General features: G+C 37.5%; 1 protein-coding gene across 1 annotated transcript in view; it reads left to right on the top strand.

Moving 5' to 3' along the window:
* LOC149169715 (pentatricopeptide repeat-containing protein At1g06140, mitochondrial-like) overlaps positions 1-3182 on the top strand; it is a 33077-nt gene extending 29895 nt beyond the window's left edge. Inside the window, exons 4-5 of the mRNA XM_089425303.1 lie at positions 1201-2872; positions 2982-3182. Of these exons, the coding sequence (XP_089281429.1) occupies positions 1201-2872; positions 2982-3182 (1873 nt within the window). The remainder of the gene's footprint in view (positions 1-1200; positions 2873-2981) is intronic.
* The last annotated feature ends 11706 nt before the right edge of the window (positions 3183-14888 follow it).

Raw genomic sequence — 14888 nt, forward strand, 5'->3', positions numbered from 1 at the left:
TTCCTTTTTATTGGCACAAAGATATCTAGGTTAGGTAGTAACCTCTACAAATATACTTCTAAACCACAATGCAAAGGGCATCACTTAGGTGTAATATTGATGTTCCCCTCGAAGAGTACATAATTAAATTGATGGGAAAACATAAACATAACATCCATTCAATAACCATAATTTCTTTCCTAAAAAACCAAATAACATTACATAATTATATTTCACTGTTGGAAATCAATCATAACCTTGACACATTTGCAAAATTACCAGAGATCATAACATTCACATATTGGGAAATTACCGAACAATCAGAATATATGTTATAATAATATAGATCTACACAAATTCAAGTCAATTCGAGTAAATTTGAACATTTAGTAGATCGAAGAAATGGCAATTAGAGATTATCCTAAGACTATTAAACAACCCCAAAAGACTCTAATTTTGAGAAGCATTGCATAGACAGTTGGTGTCACTCTTATTAAGAAGCATATCTTGACACTATCTCTTGATATGGCTTCAATAGTCCAACAATTGCTTACTCTCAACTCATAGTTTTGCATCTACTAATCATACAATTTAGTATCTTAATTTTTCCCACAGATAAAGGTGATCCTAAGTGCAATGAATCTCCTCAGCATTTGGTTTGAAATATTATTATTTTCCTTTGATTACTTGATATAGCTTCCTAATGTTAGCTTATTCATTGTAAGGTTTTGACCGAGGCTTTCCTTGCTTGGGGTTTATAGATATAATTATTATTCTACCATTTCCCTTTAATTTTTTCTCTATAAAAATATTATTGATTTCATTTTCCTTCCAACAATGCTCTGACTAACCCCACATATGTTATAATTCTTTTTGCCCTTTTCCCCTTACAATTTATAGATATAATTATTATTCTACCCTTTCCTTTCATTTTTTTCCTCTATAAAAGTAAAAATATGAGCAATTTCATTTTCCTTCCCACGACCTTGTAAGTAACCCCACATATGTTGTAGTTCCTTTTGCCCTTTCCCCCTTTTCCATGGGTTTGTTAGAATTAATGATGTTGATAAGTTTCTAGATAAGCAATATGCACAGGTTTTACGACAGCCCATGTTCGAGTGGTCTCACCACGGGATAAAACGTCTTCCTTACCACCACACCTACCATAAAGATAGATGCCATTTCGCTTGTTTATGACTGCTTCATCATCTCAACCTTCAGTTTCAGCGTTAATGCAACAAATAATTTTGTCGAGGTTGCGAATTCTGTCGCAGTGGCTTGTGCTAGTGTTCGATCCCTGTCATACGCCAAGGTGCTCCATGCTCAGATGCTCATTAGTGGCAGACTTAACATACATAACGCCGTATCCTGGACAGCACTCGTAAGCCTTTACATCAAGTATGGCACCATCCAGGATGGTCGCCAAGTGTTTGACAAAATACCGAAACGAAATCTGTGTTCATGGAATGTAATGATCGCAGGTTATTCCCGGGGTAGAAACTGCGAACAAGCCCTAAATCTCTATTATCAAATGCGAAGAGAAGGTCTGCGAGCTGACAATTTCACATTCCCCTGTCTAGTCAAGGTGTGCGCTTATTTGGGTTATGTTGAAGAGGGCAGGGCTATTCATAGTGACATAAAAACAAGTGCATTTGATGGTGATGTGTTTGTAGGGAATGCCCTTGTGGCCATGTATGCGAAGTGTGGAATTACAGAGGATGCACGCAAAGTGTTCGACAAAATGTCTGAGAGGAATGTTATTTCATGGACTGCTCTGATTGCTGGGTATGTGCAGAATAACGAGGGTTGCAAGGCTTTGAAGGTTTTTCGCCAGATGTTAGTAGATGGCATTAGACCGGACTCCATCGCCATGGCGAGTCTTCTTCCGGTGTGTGCAGAGCTGCGATTACTGGAGAAGGGTAAGGAGATACATGCTTATTTGATGAAAAATGAATTTGATTGGGATGTTTCCGTGGGGAACGCTCTTATGGACATGTATGCTAAATGTTACTGTGTAAAGGATGCGCGCCAAGTGTTTGACAAAATGTTCCAAAGAGATGTGGTCTCATGGAATGTTATGATTGCAGCATGTGCCCAAAATGGGTACTGCGATGAAGCGTTCGAGCTCTTTTGCAAAACTCAAGTAGCAGGAGTGGAACCTGATCCAGTAACCATCTCGAGCATCCTTCCAGCCTGTGCCCACTTAGCAGCTCTGCAACAAGGCAAGGAAATACATAATTACATTTTCCGACGTGGGTTTGAATCCGATATTTTTGTGGGGAATGGTCTTATAGACATGTATGGGAAATGTGGTAGTATAGGGGATGCAAGCCTAGTGTTTGACAGAATGTCCGAAAGAGACGTCGTCTCGTGGACTGCCATGATTATGGGATGTGGTATGCATGGTATTACTGAGTATGCCCTTACGTTATTTGAAAAAATGAAAAAGGCAGGAATGAAACCAAACAAAATTACCTTCACTGGTCTTCTTTCAGCATGCAGCCATGGAGGACTCGTGGATAAAGGTTTGCAATACTTTGATTGCATGTGTCGGGAGTACTGCATCACTCCTGCTGTTGAACATTACGCTTGCATAGTAGATCTTCTCGGCCGAGCCGGGCATCTGGATTCAGCATATGACTTCATAAAAAATATGCCTTTAGAACCTACAGCTAGTGTTTGGGGAGCCTTGCATAGTGCCTGTAGACTTCATTGCAATGTAGAGCTAGGAGAACTTATTGCAGAACGTCTATATGAACTAGAGCCTGAAAATGTTGCAAATTATGTTCTTATGTCAAACATCTATGCTGATGCTGACAGGTGGGATGATGTAGCAAAGATTAGAGAACTGTCGAAAGAAAGGGGTTTAAAAACAAGGCCAGGATGCAGCTGGGTAGAAACCAGAGGCAGCAGTATGCATGTGTCCTGTGTAGGCGACAGATAACAACTACATTCGGAGCAAATATGTGAACTCTTAAAGGTGTTTGGCTTGGAAAATGAAGAATGACGCGCATGACGTAAACTTGTCACTTTGTAATGTTGATGAAAAGAGGCATATTGTCTGTTGCCACGGGAAGAAACTGGCCACTGCTTTCAACCTTGTTAAAAGATGCCCTGGATCAACTGTCTGGACGATCATGAACCCTGGTATTTGTAGAGATTTTCCAACTGCTGCTAAGTTCATCAAAATGATTGTTTGGTAGGAAATACAATTGAGGAATGTAACTGCTTCAACCATAAAGATAGTATGTGCTTCTTTGTTGATTACTGCTGAGAAAAGTTTGATGTCAGAGGCATAGACATTCATAAGAAATAGATCTGGACAAGCATTGGCGCTTGGAGGACTCACTAATGTAAACTTTGTAAAGCTTTTATTTTTATTTCCAAGAGGATGTACCGTATTGACGTCATCGATAATAGTCATTGAATGAGAATATGTTTTGAATAAAGCATTGAGAGGGGGATGTTGGTTAACTTATACTAGTTGAGCCAAGGGCTTTCTGAAAAATTTGATCGATTGAATATTTGTAATCAAGTGGGATTGACGTCCCAAATTATGGTGAAATCATGGATGGTTATATGGTTATTAAGCATGGAGTTAAGTTTGAACCTTAAGCTTTGGTTGCTCAAAAACTAAGTTACTTGACATGTCCCTCTCCCTCCCCCCACTTGTCGTGAATCTGTCGTGTCTGACACGATTTGAGCCTAACATGAGTTTGATTCATGTTCGACATGAGCTGACACGAGTCAAACTCGTGTCGGGCACGTGCCGAAATCATGTCTCGATTTTCAGACACATGTCTGACAAAAAGTGACCCGCGCACTAGGTAAATGCTGGATTTGGGCTGCATTTGGTTATTTTGCTTTGTTGTTTAGGCGCTATAGGATTGCATGAGCAACCAACAAAGGATATAGATGTCTTTTGGAGGTGATTCAAGGTACAAGTAAGTGGATTCCCCTTCCTTTTTTTTTCTAGTTTTGCTACAGTAGTTTGCCTGTCCATTTTGTTCTAGTTTTGCTACAATAGTCTGCCTGTCCATTTTGTTTACATGCACAACCTTATAGCAATGCATTTTTCTTTATTTTTACAGCAGTCATGGCTCAATCAAGGGCAGCAGGGAAGGGGCAAAAGAAGGGGAGGAATGCCCCCATTGGTAATACCCCCTCTTTTAATTTATCAGGGTCTGCGGTTGTTCCATTTATTGGAAGTGGGGCTGCAACAATAGCTTCAAATATTGAGAGACATCAATTTGACAAGATAGTAGACTCAAAAATTGAAATATCCCTTGTGGAAGTATGCTACAAGACATCAAGGGCTAGGCAACAAGTTAAAGGGAGGAGGCAATGTTCTTTGGACATGCAACTTTTGCAACCATCAATTCAAGAGCACCTATTTCCATGTGAAAGGGCATTTGTTGGGCACATCATCTTGTGGAATTGGAGCATGTGTAGGAGTGACTCCATCTAAGAGAAAATAATTAGAAAGAGAGACCAATGTTGGTGTGGCAATGGTGGCTACAACATCTTAGAAAAATAAGAATGAGAATCCCCTTCCATTCTTGAGGAAAAACGATTATCCATTTGGGAGTTCCAGTGGGGGTGCAGGTCAAGCAACAAAAAGGAGGGCACTTGGTCCAATGGACAAGATATTTCAACAAGAGAGGCGAGAAGAGATTGATATTACCATTGCTTTTTTTCTATCTTAACTTCATATCATTTAATGTTGCATGATCACTTTTATTTATTGAGATGTGTCAAGCCTGAGCTTAAGGGGCTCCATCGGGGTACGTGCTTCCTAGTTTAGAGAGGGTTAGAACCACATTGTTGACTAAGGGAAAGAAGGAGGTGAATAAAATATTTGAGCCTATTAAATCAATATGGCCAACATTTGGGGTTAGTATTGTTTTTGATGGATGGACAAATGCAACATGCCATCCAGTCATCAACTTCATGGTCTCTTCCTTGAATGTACCATTTTTCTTGAAAGCAGTGGATGCTCTTGGAAAATACAAAGATGCACAATATATGGGTGAGTTGTTCATTAAAGTTATTGAAGATGTAGGTGTTGATTCTTGTGTGCAAACCATTATAGATAATGCATTTGTTTGCAAGGCCGTTGACATGATTGTGGAAGTTAAATATCCACATATATTTTGGACACTTTTCATTGTTCATTCCTTGAATATAACACTTAAATCTATTGATTTTGATGTGCCTTGGATTGCAATTCTTATTGAGGATGCACGACATATCCACAACTTTGTACAAAATCATCCCAATGCCTTCACAATCTACAAAAATTACACGTCTATCATTGTTGAAGATTGCAGATATATTGTTTGCCTTTGTATTCATCATGCTAAAGGGGTTGAGGGAGGTCCAGACTGCTCTTGGGGCCATGATTATTTCATAGGTTTGGTCTTTTTGGAGAAATACAGATCAAACAACCTCAAAAAGAGGGAATGACACAATGTTAGATGATGCTTGGTGGGAGAGGGTAGATCTTACTATTAAAATCATGGACCCTATCATTGCTTTGTTATGATCTGTGGATACATACCAACCCGTCCTAAGAGAGGTTTATGAGGGATGGGATTCCATGATTGAGTTCACGAGAACCATTATTTTTTAGAATTAGTGCCCTGAGTATGAGACATCAGCTGAGACTTTCTTCACCACCATATAGGATATTCTTGTTAGAAAGTGGGACAAGAATTACACACCTTTGCATTGCTTGGCCACTCATTGAATCCAAAATACTATAGCCATAAGTGGTTGAGTTGTGGACCTTCATGCAAATTCCCTCCTCACATGAATGGTGAGATTTCACAGGGGAGGAAGGATGCATTGAGATGAATATTCCAGGATAAAGTATCCATTGATGAGGTGGAGGATGCCTTTGCAGAGTTCTTTGTTGGCACTAAGCAATTTGCAGGTAAGAAGCGCAATGTATGGTGGGCAACTCATGGGGTAACATGCCCTTTTCCCATGTGACTCCTCTCTTAAGCATCCTCTTGTTGCGAGAGGAATTGGAGCACATATGGGAATCTATATAGTTTGAAAAATAGCATGTTTGAGTAGTCCAGAGAAAAAACAATGTTGTATGTGCACACCAACCTTCACCTCATTTATAGGCAAAGGGCGGAGTCGTTGAACGAACATACAAAGATGTGGGATGTGTTTCTTGATGATATGGGTTAGGACAATAGTGTTGAGTTGGCATTAGCCAACTTGGATCTTAAAGAGCCAATGCTAGATCCTGTTACTATTGATGACGGTGATACTTTTGAGGGTGTTGAGAAATCTAGGCCAATGAGATTAGGTTATTTCTCTTGCAATGATAACTGCTTGTGAAGACTTTTACTTTTCTTAATTAGGTTCTTCTTGATTTGATTATTAGTATGTATTCTTCATCAAACAACTACCAAATTACAAAGAACAATGAGACAAATGACACAAGATATAGGGGATCAACCAGGGCCAAAACCTCTCCAATCTTAAGAGGAAAACCCACAAAATTCTTCTTATAGAATCTTCAATTGATGAGTTCCAAGACCTAGACCCTTGACCAACTACCCCACCAAGACCAAGTCAATCCTTGTTTCAAGTTGAAGTCAATTTCTTCTTGATATTGTTGCTATCTTTGTTTCGACCTTAACCCTCGATCCTGCAATCCTGGTCTGAAACTTTCAACCTTCTTTCCTGCAATTCTCGACTCCCTGCAACTCACTGTCTTTTTTGCACGTATGACAAGATTAGGGCTCTTTTAACTCTTCTCCTCCTTCGCTAGATTTGGGCTAGTTTCTTAGTGATTTCAACTTACAAGATGGATCAATTCCTTGCGTTAATTCGGTCTTCTTGAGGTGACTATATCTCTGATTTGTAACAGTATAATGTGCCCTAACTTCTTCCCACGTGTGGAGAGAAACTAACCCAAAACCAATTCAGAAATTCGTCCTTATTCTCTTCCTTTGTCCTTCTCTTCTTCACTCCTTTTTCCTTTCTTGTGATCGAGCGAGAAGTGCGTTTTTGAGAGACGCTGAGTGCCTCCTTATATAGGCTTCTTGTCCATGGTTTGAGGCTTACTTGCCATTGACTCTATGCTGACTGAGCTTGGTGTAGGTTGATTGCTTCATTTGGAGGCCGACCTGTGAGTAGCACTTGGACTTGGTCTTGGAGGGCCTTTTGAATCTTACAATGACTCAAATAAATATGTAACATGCCCAATAACATTCTATTATACATGACAAAGACTCAATTGACTTTATGACTTAGTGATTAATACTAAGAGCTCACAATGAGAGCTTGACCTAAAAATAAAATTTTTGTTGAGCATGAAACCCATGCCTCAAAATCAATAATAATAAATTTATTTTTCTCATTACATCAAATACATAAAATCATGATTACATATGTCATTATGAAGACCGAACCATTAGGGGGATTTTGAGGTCTAAAATAGACCTCCTAAGGAAATTATAAAATAATTGTGGAAATAATAAAATAAGATTAGATCACATCATTAAATTTTAGAGGGAAAAAGGAAAAAAACTATTTTTTCAACTCTTATTTTCAACTTATCTCCCTATGGGTTTACTCAAATTTCGAGCAAGGAAATTATAAAATAATTGTAGAAATAATAAAATACAATTAGATTACATCATCAAATTTTAGAGGGAAAAAGAAAAAAAGCTATTTTTTCAACTCGTATTTTCAACTTATCTCCTTATGGGTTTACTCAAATTTCGAGCGACAACGCTTGTTGGATGCAAAATTTGATTCCTCATCCAAGTAGTACCCATGTTGCATACTTTCAATAGACCCCACTACATGAAATATTATAAATACATGAAAAAATGTGATTGTAATCACGTTTTTCATGTATTTCTCATTTTTCGTATAGTAGGGTCCATCGAAAGTATGCAACATGGGTACTTCTTAGATGCATAACTAAATTTTACATCCAACGATTACTTCGGCTCAAAATTTGAGTAAAACCTTAGAGATATAAGTTGAAAATACGAGTTGAAATAGTAGTTTTTTTTGTTTTTGTTTATATACTCAAAAAATGGTGAATCATCCCTCCATGGTTGATATCATTATTTTGAATCCTATTGGTTCTTATAAGTTTATTTTGGCTGTACATTTTTCCTAGGAGGCCCATTTTAGACCTCAAAGTTCCCTTATTGCTAGTTACTGATTTCAACACTCCCTCTTAACTAGGGAGTTATTCATAATCCATACAAGGTACTTAGACATTCTCAATATGAAGAATTTTCATACGAAGAGTCAGATTAGTAACCCATCTGTTTAACATCATATCAATCAACATTGTCACATAACAAGGCCTTGGCTAACAACTCTATCTTTCCACACAGAGCACAATGCTAGCGAAACTAATGATTTATAGAGACCCTCATCACTGTCTCTCTTAGAACACACCGCACCCGCGTTCTTTTCAGAGTATGTTCCACTATGACTATTCTTATCTTGGATTCCCGGTTCTCAAAGAATATTGGTCCTCTACGACTACTATTTTGGATGCCCTATCACATCCTCAAAGAGTATTAGATGCCAGACGCTTATCCAATTCTCCATTCTTTCTTCCCAAGTGAAGACAAGAATGATGTGTCTATCTCTCCCTCTTAACCATGGAGGATATATCCATTCCTATGAAGGAATGTACCTATTCCTATAAAAGGAATGTACCCAATCTGTCTCTTAACCAGGGACTTGACCAAGCTTCCCCTTGATTAGGGACTTGCTTCCAGCAACTCTCTAGGTGGAGATCATGGGACAACCAGTTGCTTGTAGGACTCTCTCTTTTGATGTCATGAATTTCTTCTTTGTTATGGAGGCTACATCTTTTGGGACTTCTTCGTAGGGCATCGACCATTCGTCACTTTTATTTATGAATCATGTTAGTCATGTCATCCTTCCTTTCATAAAAAAATGATCCATTAGTCCATATCTGGCCTTCCTTCATACCTTGCTACCTTCTTCACATCATGTTTCCTTCAGGATCTTTCATCCTACCACATGAGTATGAATTGTAGATGACATCTACAACTCTTCCTTTGGTAGCCCTGCATTAACCCATCCAGATATTGTTCAAAAATCAAGAATGAACATTAAATCAAACTTACCTTTGTGATGGTATTTTCATCATGACATCTTCTTGTTGTTACATCAACATCCTACATACATATTGACACATCTCCAAAAAGGTATTACATGTCAAGGGTCATCTTCCTTTCTAGACTTCATTAGAGTCTTCATACTTTTTCCCTGGAGATGCCACGATCAATTCTTCTATATCATTAGATGTTGATTTTCTTTTCATAGTTGCGTCTTTCGCAGTCTCTTCTTACTTTCTTCACATACTGCTCCCAGCAACTTCCATCCATAGTTCCTTTTATCTTTATCAATCACCTCATATTTCATATCAGGGCATATTATGTTGAGTTCATCTAGTCAATATGTGAACCGTGCTTTCATGCATCCTTCCAAAGGAGGAATCCCTTTCTCTTAATCATGCTCATGAGGTAGAGCATTTATCCATGCTATCTGCAACTCTATGAGATGACTCAATTTTATCAAATATAAGCATACATACCTCATCTCTTCCTTTTGGTCATCTAGAATTTCTTCAACAGCTTCCTTGATTGAAGGAACTTCAATCACCTTGAACTGTTTCACTTCTTTTGACATCATACCATCATTCCATAATCTCATACAAGGTGGAATTCTCAGCGAGACACTTGCTTCTTCCCGTAAGTGAACTTTCCAATGAAGATTCCAATGAAAGATCTTGATCATCCTCATCCTGCAAATGCTTCCTTTTGAATGATGTATGATGAATACTATACTAGATGACTTTCTTTTTCCCATAAGTACTACTTATGCTTCTAATGAGGTTACCAAGAGCTACATCCTTCTATAGGTGATAACCATAGACTTCTATTTCATCTATCTTTCATGCTTCTTTATGATGATGTCATGAGCCCTTGCTTTCAATCGTATGCTTCTATGATACCATCTCCTAACATGATGCATCCTATCATGCTTCTAATGATTCCTACCATGATGGCTATACTTTACAACAAAATTTTTGAAAGAAAAACTTGAAAAGAACTAGGTGAAGAAGACTATCTCAATCATAGTAGAGATCTTTTATTTCTTCCTTTCAGCTTCTTCCACTTCTTCAGTGATATGGGCTTCTTCCCTTCCTCTTTTGTTGTTGCCCTTCTTGAGCTCTGGAAGATCTCTCTTGTAGTGCCCATATTCATGACAACCATAGCATTGAACCTTCGACATGTTCTTCTTCTTTTTCCGAGGACCAAACTTTCCAAACTTCCCTTTTCTTCTAGCCATGAAAGCAAATGTTTGAGCTTGCTCAATTGATCCTACATCACTCTTTGCCTTCAACCTGGTTTCTTTTATCTTGCATAGTGACCATAGTTCATTGAATGGAGTAGCTTCCTTCTTCCCATAGACGCTGGATGTGAAGTTGCCCCATTCCTTCGGTAGTGCATTGAGCACTATGGTAGTCATTTCCTTGTCAAACATTATTTCTCCCAACTCTTGCAGTTGGTCCCTTATTTTAGACACCCTCATAAAGTATGAGGCTATTCCTTCTTCTTTCGATATCTTCATCTTGTAGAGTTCTTGTCTTAATGATATCACTTCTCTTGCAGTGCTTACGGAGAACAATTCTACAAGTTTGTCATATATTTCTTTTGAAGTTTCTAATTTTGATACATAGGGAATGAGGGGATCCTTAATAGATTCTATGAGAATCCTTTGAGCCCTTACTTCCCCTTTCATGAATTTTGTAAGTGCTTGAGCTTCTTCCTTTGGAGGTTTAGTGATTGAGCCCTTAACATGTTCCATGACCTCATTTTCTATGAGGTTCAGATCTGTCCTTTTCTTCCATGTAAGAAAGTTTGAAGCCCCAACCAACTTGTTGCTTTCCTTGCAAAAAGACATTTTGACAGATTCAGATGTAGACATAAATATACTTACTTGTGAAGATGCTCCTTCAACCTGCGGCCTTCTTGGATTTGATGATGATATAGGTAATAGAAAAATTCTTCTTGATGAAGATGATTTTCTTCAAAAGTGATCCTTGACCCAAGGAGAGGGAGATCACCTTGAATCTTTTGATGATGATGACAATGCCTTTTATCTTTGTTTCCCTTGGATGAGAAGACTTCAAGATGCTTCAGATAGTAGATCTTTCGTGGAGATTGGATTTTTGAGTTTTCCTTCTTTAAAGTGATGATTGAGCGAGGTTCCCAAGAATGCTTTAAGTGTAGATGCCTTCTTTAAATGAACTAGGGTTTTTACTTCCTTTAAGATGATAATGTGATCCTTATCCTTAAGGAGCTCTTGGGGTGAGTGGCTTGTCCTTGATGATTGATGCCTTTGATGATCTATTAGTATTTCGGTCCTTGATATTCCTTTGATGAGCCACCCTTCCTTGACTTGTCACCTTAGCTCTGATACCATGTTGAGAAATCTAGGGCGGTTAGATTAGGTGATTTCTCTTGCAATGATAACTGCTTATGAAGACTTTTACTTTTCTTAATTAGGTTGTTCTTGATTTGATTATTATTATGTATTACTCTTCATCAAACAACTACCAAATTATAAAGAACAATGAGACAAAGGACACAAAATATAGGCGATTAGCCAGGGGCCAAAACCTCTCCAATCTTGAGAGCAAAACCCACGAAATTCTTCTTCTTATAGAATATTCAATTAACGAGTTCCAAGACCTAGACCCTTGACCAACTACCCCTCCAAGACAAAGTCAATCCTTGTTTCAAGTCAAAGTCAATTTCTTCTTGATATTGCTACTATCTTTGTTTCGACTTTCAACCTTCCCTCTTGCAATTCTCGACTCCCTACAATTGGCTGTCTTTTTCGCACGTGTGACAAGATTAGGGCTCTTTTAACCCTTCTCCTCCTTCACTAGACTTGGGCTAGTTTCTTAGTGATTTCAGGTTACAATATGGATCAATTCCTTGCCTTAATTTGGTCTTCTTGAGGTGACTGTATCTCTGATTTGCAGTAGTATAACGTGCCCTAGCTTCCTTGCATATGTGGAGAGAAACTAACCCAAAACCAATTCAGAAATTCGTCCTTTATTCTCTTCCTTCGTCCTTCTCTTCTTCGCTCCTTTTTCCTTTCTTGTGATCAAGTGAGAAGTGTCTTTGAGAGAGGCCGAGTGCCTCCTTATATAGGCTTCTTGTCCATGATTTGAGGCCGACTTGCCATTGACTATTCTCTTCCTTTGTCCATCTCTTCATCGCTCCTTTTTCCTTTCTTGTGATCGAGTGAGAAGTGTGTCTTTGAGAGAGGCCGAGTGCTTCCTTATATGCTTCTTGTCCATGATTTGAGGTAGACTTGCCATTGACTCTAGGACGACTTGATTTTGGTGTAGGTTGATTGCTTCATTTGGAAGTCGACTTGCTAGTAGCACTTGGACTTGGTCTTGGAGGGTCTTTTGACTCTTACAATGACTCAAATAAATATGTAACATGCCCAGGAAGGGTCTCTTATACATGACAAAGACTCAATTGACTTTATGACTTAATGACCAATCCTAAGAGCTCACAATGGGACCTTGACCTAAAAATAATTTTTCATTGAGCATGAAACCCATGCCTCAAGATCAATAATAATAAATTTATTTTTCTCATTACATCAAATACATAAAATCATGATTACATATGTCATTATGAAGACCGAACCTAGTTACATATTTCAACAGAGGGGTCATCTTGCACACCAACAGGGGCAGATATTACATTGGATATAGAGGAGGAAGATGTAAAAGAGAGCAGTGGTGGTACTGATGTTAATTTTGATGCTGATGAGCTATAGTGTATAACCTTCGTGTCGTGTTTGGGTGCATCGCCGTGTCACGTGTCAGACACTCGTATTTCCCTATCCTTCGTGTCCCATGTCCCCATGTCAGGTGACTTAGCTCAAAAGTAATAAAATGGAATATGGACGTTTTCTTATTTGTGAAAAACCTGAGAAATATGTCACCATTGGATGTAGGACACAAATATTATTTCAACTAGCGATCCATGTATTGAAATTAGCAATGAAATTTATAAATATTTTATTGTAGTGGGAATATGTTAAGAATTATATATGGGATAGTGACTTCCACACATGTTTATTATGAATATGTGGGAAGTAGTTTAAGATATTTTTGAAAAGTAATTCTATTTTGTAACCCACTTCAACAAAAAAATGAAAGTCCTACTTTTAGCATTTGAGTCTAAAATTGTACTTAGACTAGAAGTGATCCTAAAAATAGATTTTATGTTAAAAATATAAAGATAGAACACGAGTGTGCGTGAGAGAGAGAGAGAGAGAGAGAGAGAGAGAGTAGGGTGCCAAAGAAGAAGCATTCTTGGGCAACACATAGTTCAAGACAATAATTTTGTACATTCTTACAAACATTATTGTATGGATTTGTGTAGATTCTTCCATCTTGATCTACGGTTTCAGGTTATAGTATCTACCCTATTTTGTATTTGTTATTTTCCATTGACATTCCCACATATAGTATCTGTGACTTAGTCATGAGTCCTCAAGGATCAATATATATGCAATACATTTTGATTTCATGACTTGATGAGAAAACCACAGTTTATGGTTAATTTCTTGTGTTTGTCAATTTATCGTCATTGATGTAGTAGTAAGTACTAGTTATAAACTTGTATCATTGATGAATCATGATTGTATGCATAATTTATGATTAAATTTGTATCATCATGAGAATTTGTATGTATAATGTTTCCTTCGTGTCGTGTTTCGGCGCATCGCCATGTCACGTGTCAGAGACTTGTATTTTCCTGTCCTTTGTGTCCCATGTCCCCATGTTAGGTGACTTAGCTCAAAAGTAATAAAATGGAATATGGAGATTTTCTTATTTGTGAAAAACCTGAGAAATATGTCACCATTGGATGTAGGACACAAATATTATGTCAACCAGCAATCCATGTGTTGAAATTAGCAATGAAATTTATAAATATTTTATTGTAGTGGGAATATGTTAAGAATTATATATGGGATAGTGACTTCCACACATGTTTATTATGAATATGTGAGAAGTAGTTTGAGATATTTTTGAAAAGTAATTCTATTTTGTAACCCGCTTCAACAAAAAATTGAAAGTCCTACTTTTAGCATTTGAGTCTAAAATTGTACTTAGACTAGAAGTGATCCTAAAAATAGATTTTATGTTAAAAATATAAAGATAGAACACATGAGTGCGCGTGAGAGAGAGAGAGAGAGAGTAGGGTGCCAAAGATGAAGCATTCTTGGGCAACACATAGTTCAAGACAATAATTTTGTACATTCTTGCAAACATTATTGTATGGATTTGTGTAGTTGTATGGAATCTGTACAGTAGTTGTACAACTCATATATCAATGTTCTACAATAGAGAATTATTGTTGTTGATTTTTTTAATAGTTGTACCTCTCAAAAAATTTGTAGAAGCTCAATTCAAAGTGTGTGTGTTTTATTTTTTATTTATTTTTATTTAATGTGTATGTTATTTTTCTTAGACAACATATAATGGTTTCATTGTAAGTTTTCTTCAAAGGAATGGACGCTGATGTGGAGTACTTATCTATGCGAGTGTATGAAATTAGTTTTTATGCTTCTATTTAATTTGTAGTGATTGTATGATTGTTGCTATGGTTGGAAATCTCATTTCAACATTAATTAAATTCATCTAGCTACTTGTTTGATTGAGATTATAAGGTCATTAGTCACCTAGAGCGTGAAATTATAACATAGTATGAAATCTTGATTGTTGATTCAAATTCTTAGGAATTTCAATTGTAGGGAGGAAGGACTAGTAATAAAAGAATTTCAAA

This window comes from Pinus tabuliformis, chromosome 4_2, assembly GCF_031772625.1.
Source record: "Pinus tabuliformis cultivar Carrire ecotype Pingquan chromosome 4_2, CPIR1, whole genome shotgun sequence".
NCBI classification, from domain to species: domain Eukaryota; kingdom Viridiplantae; phylum Streptophyta; class Pinopsida; order Pinales; family Pinaceae; genus Pinus; species Pinus tabuliformis.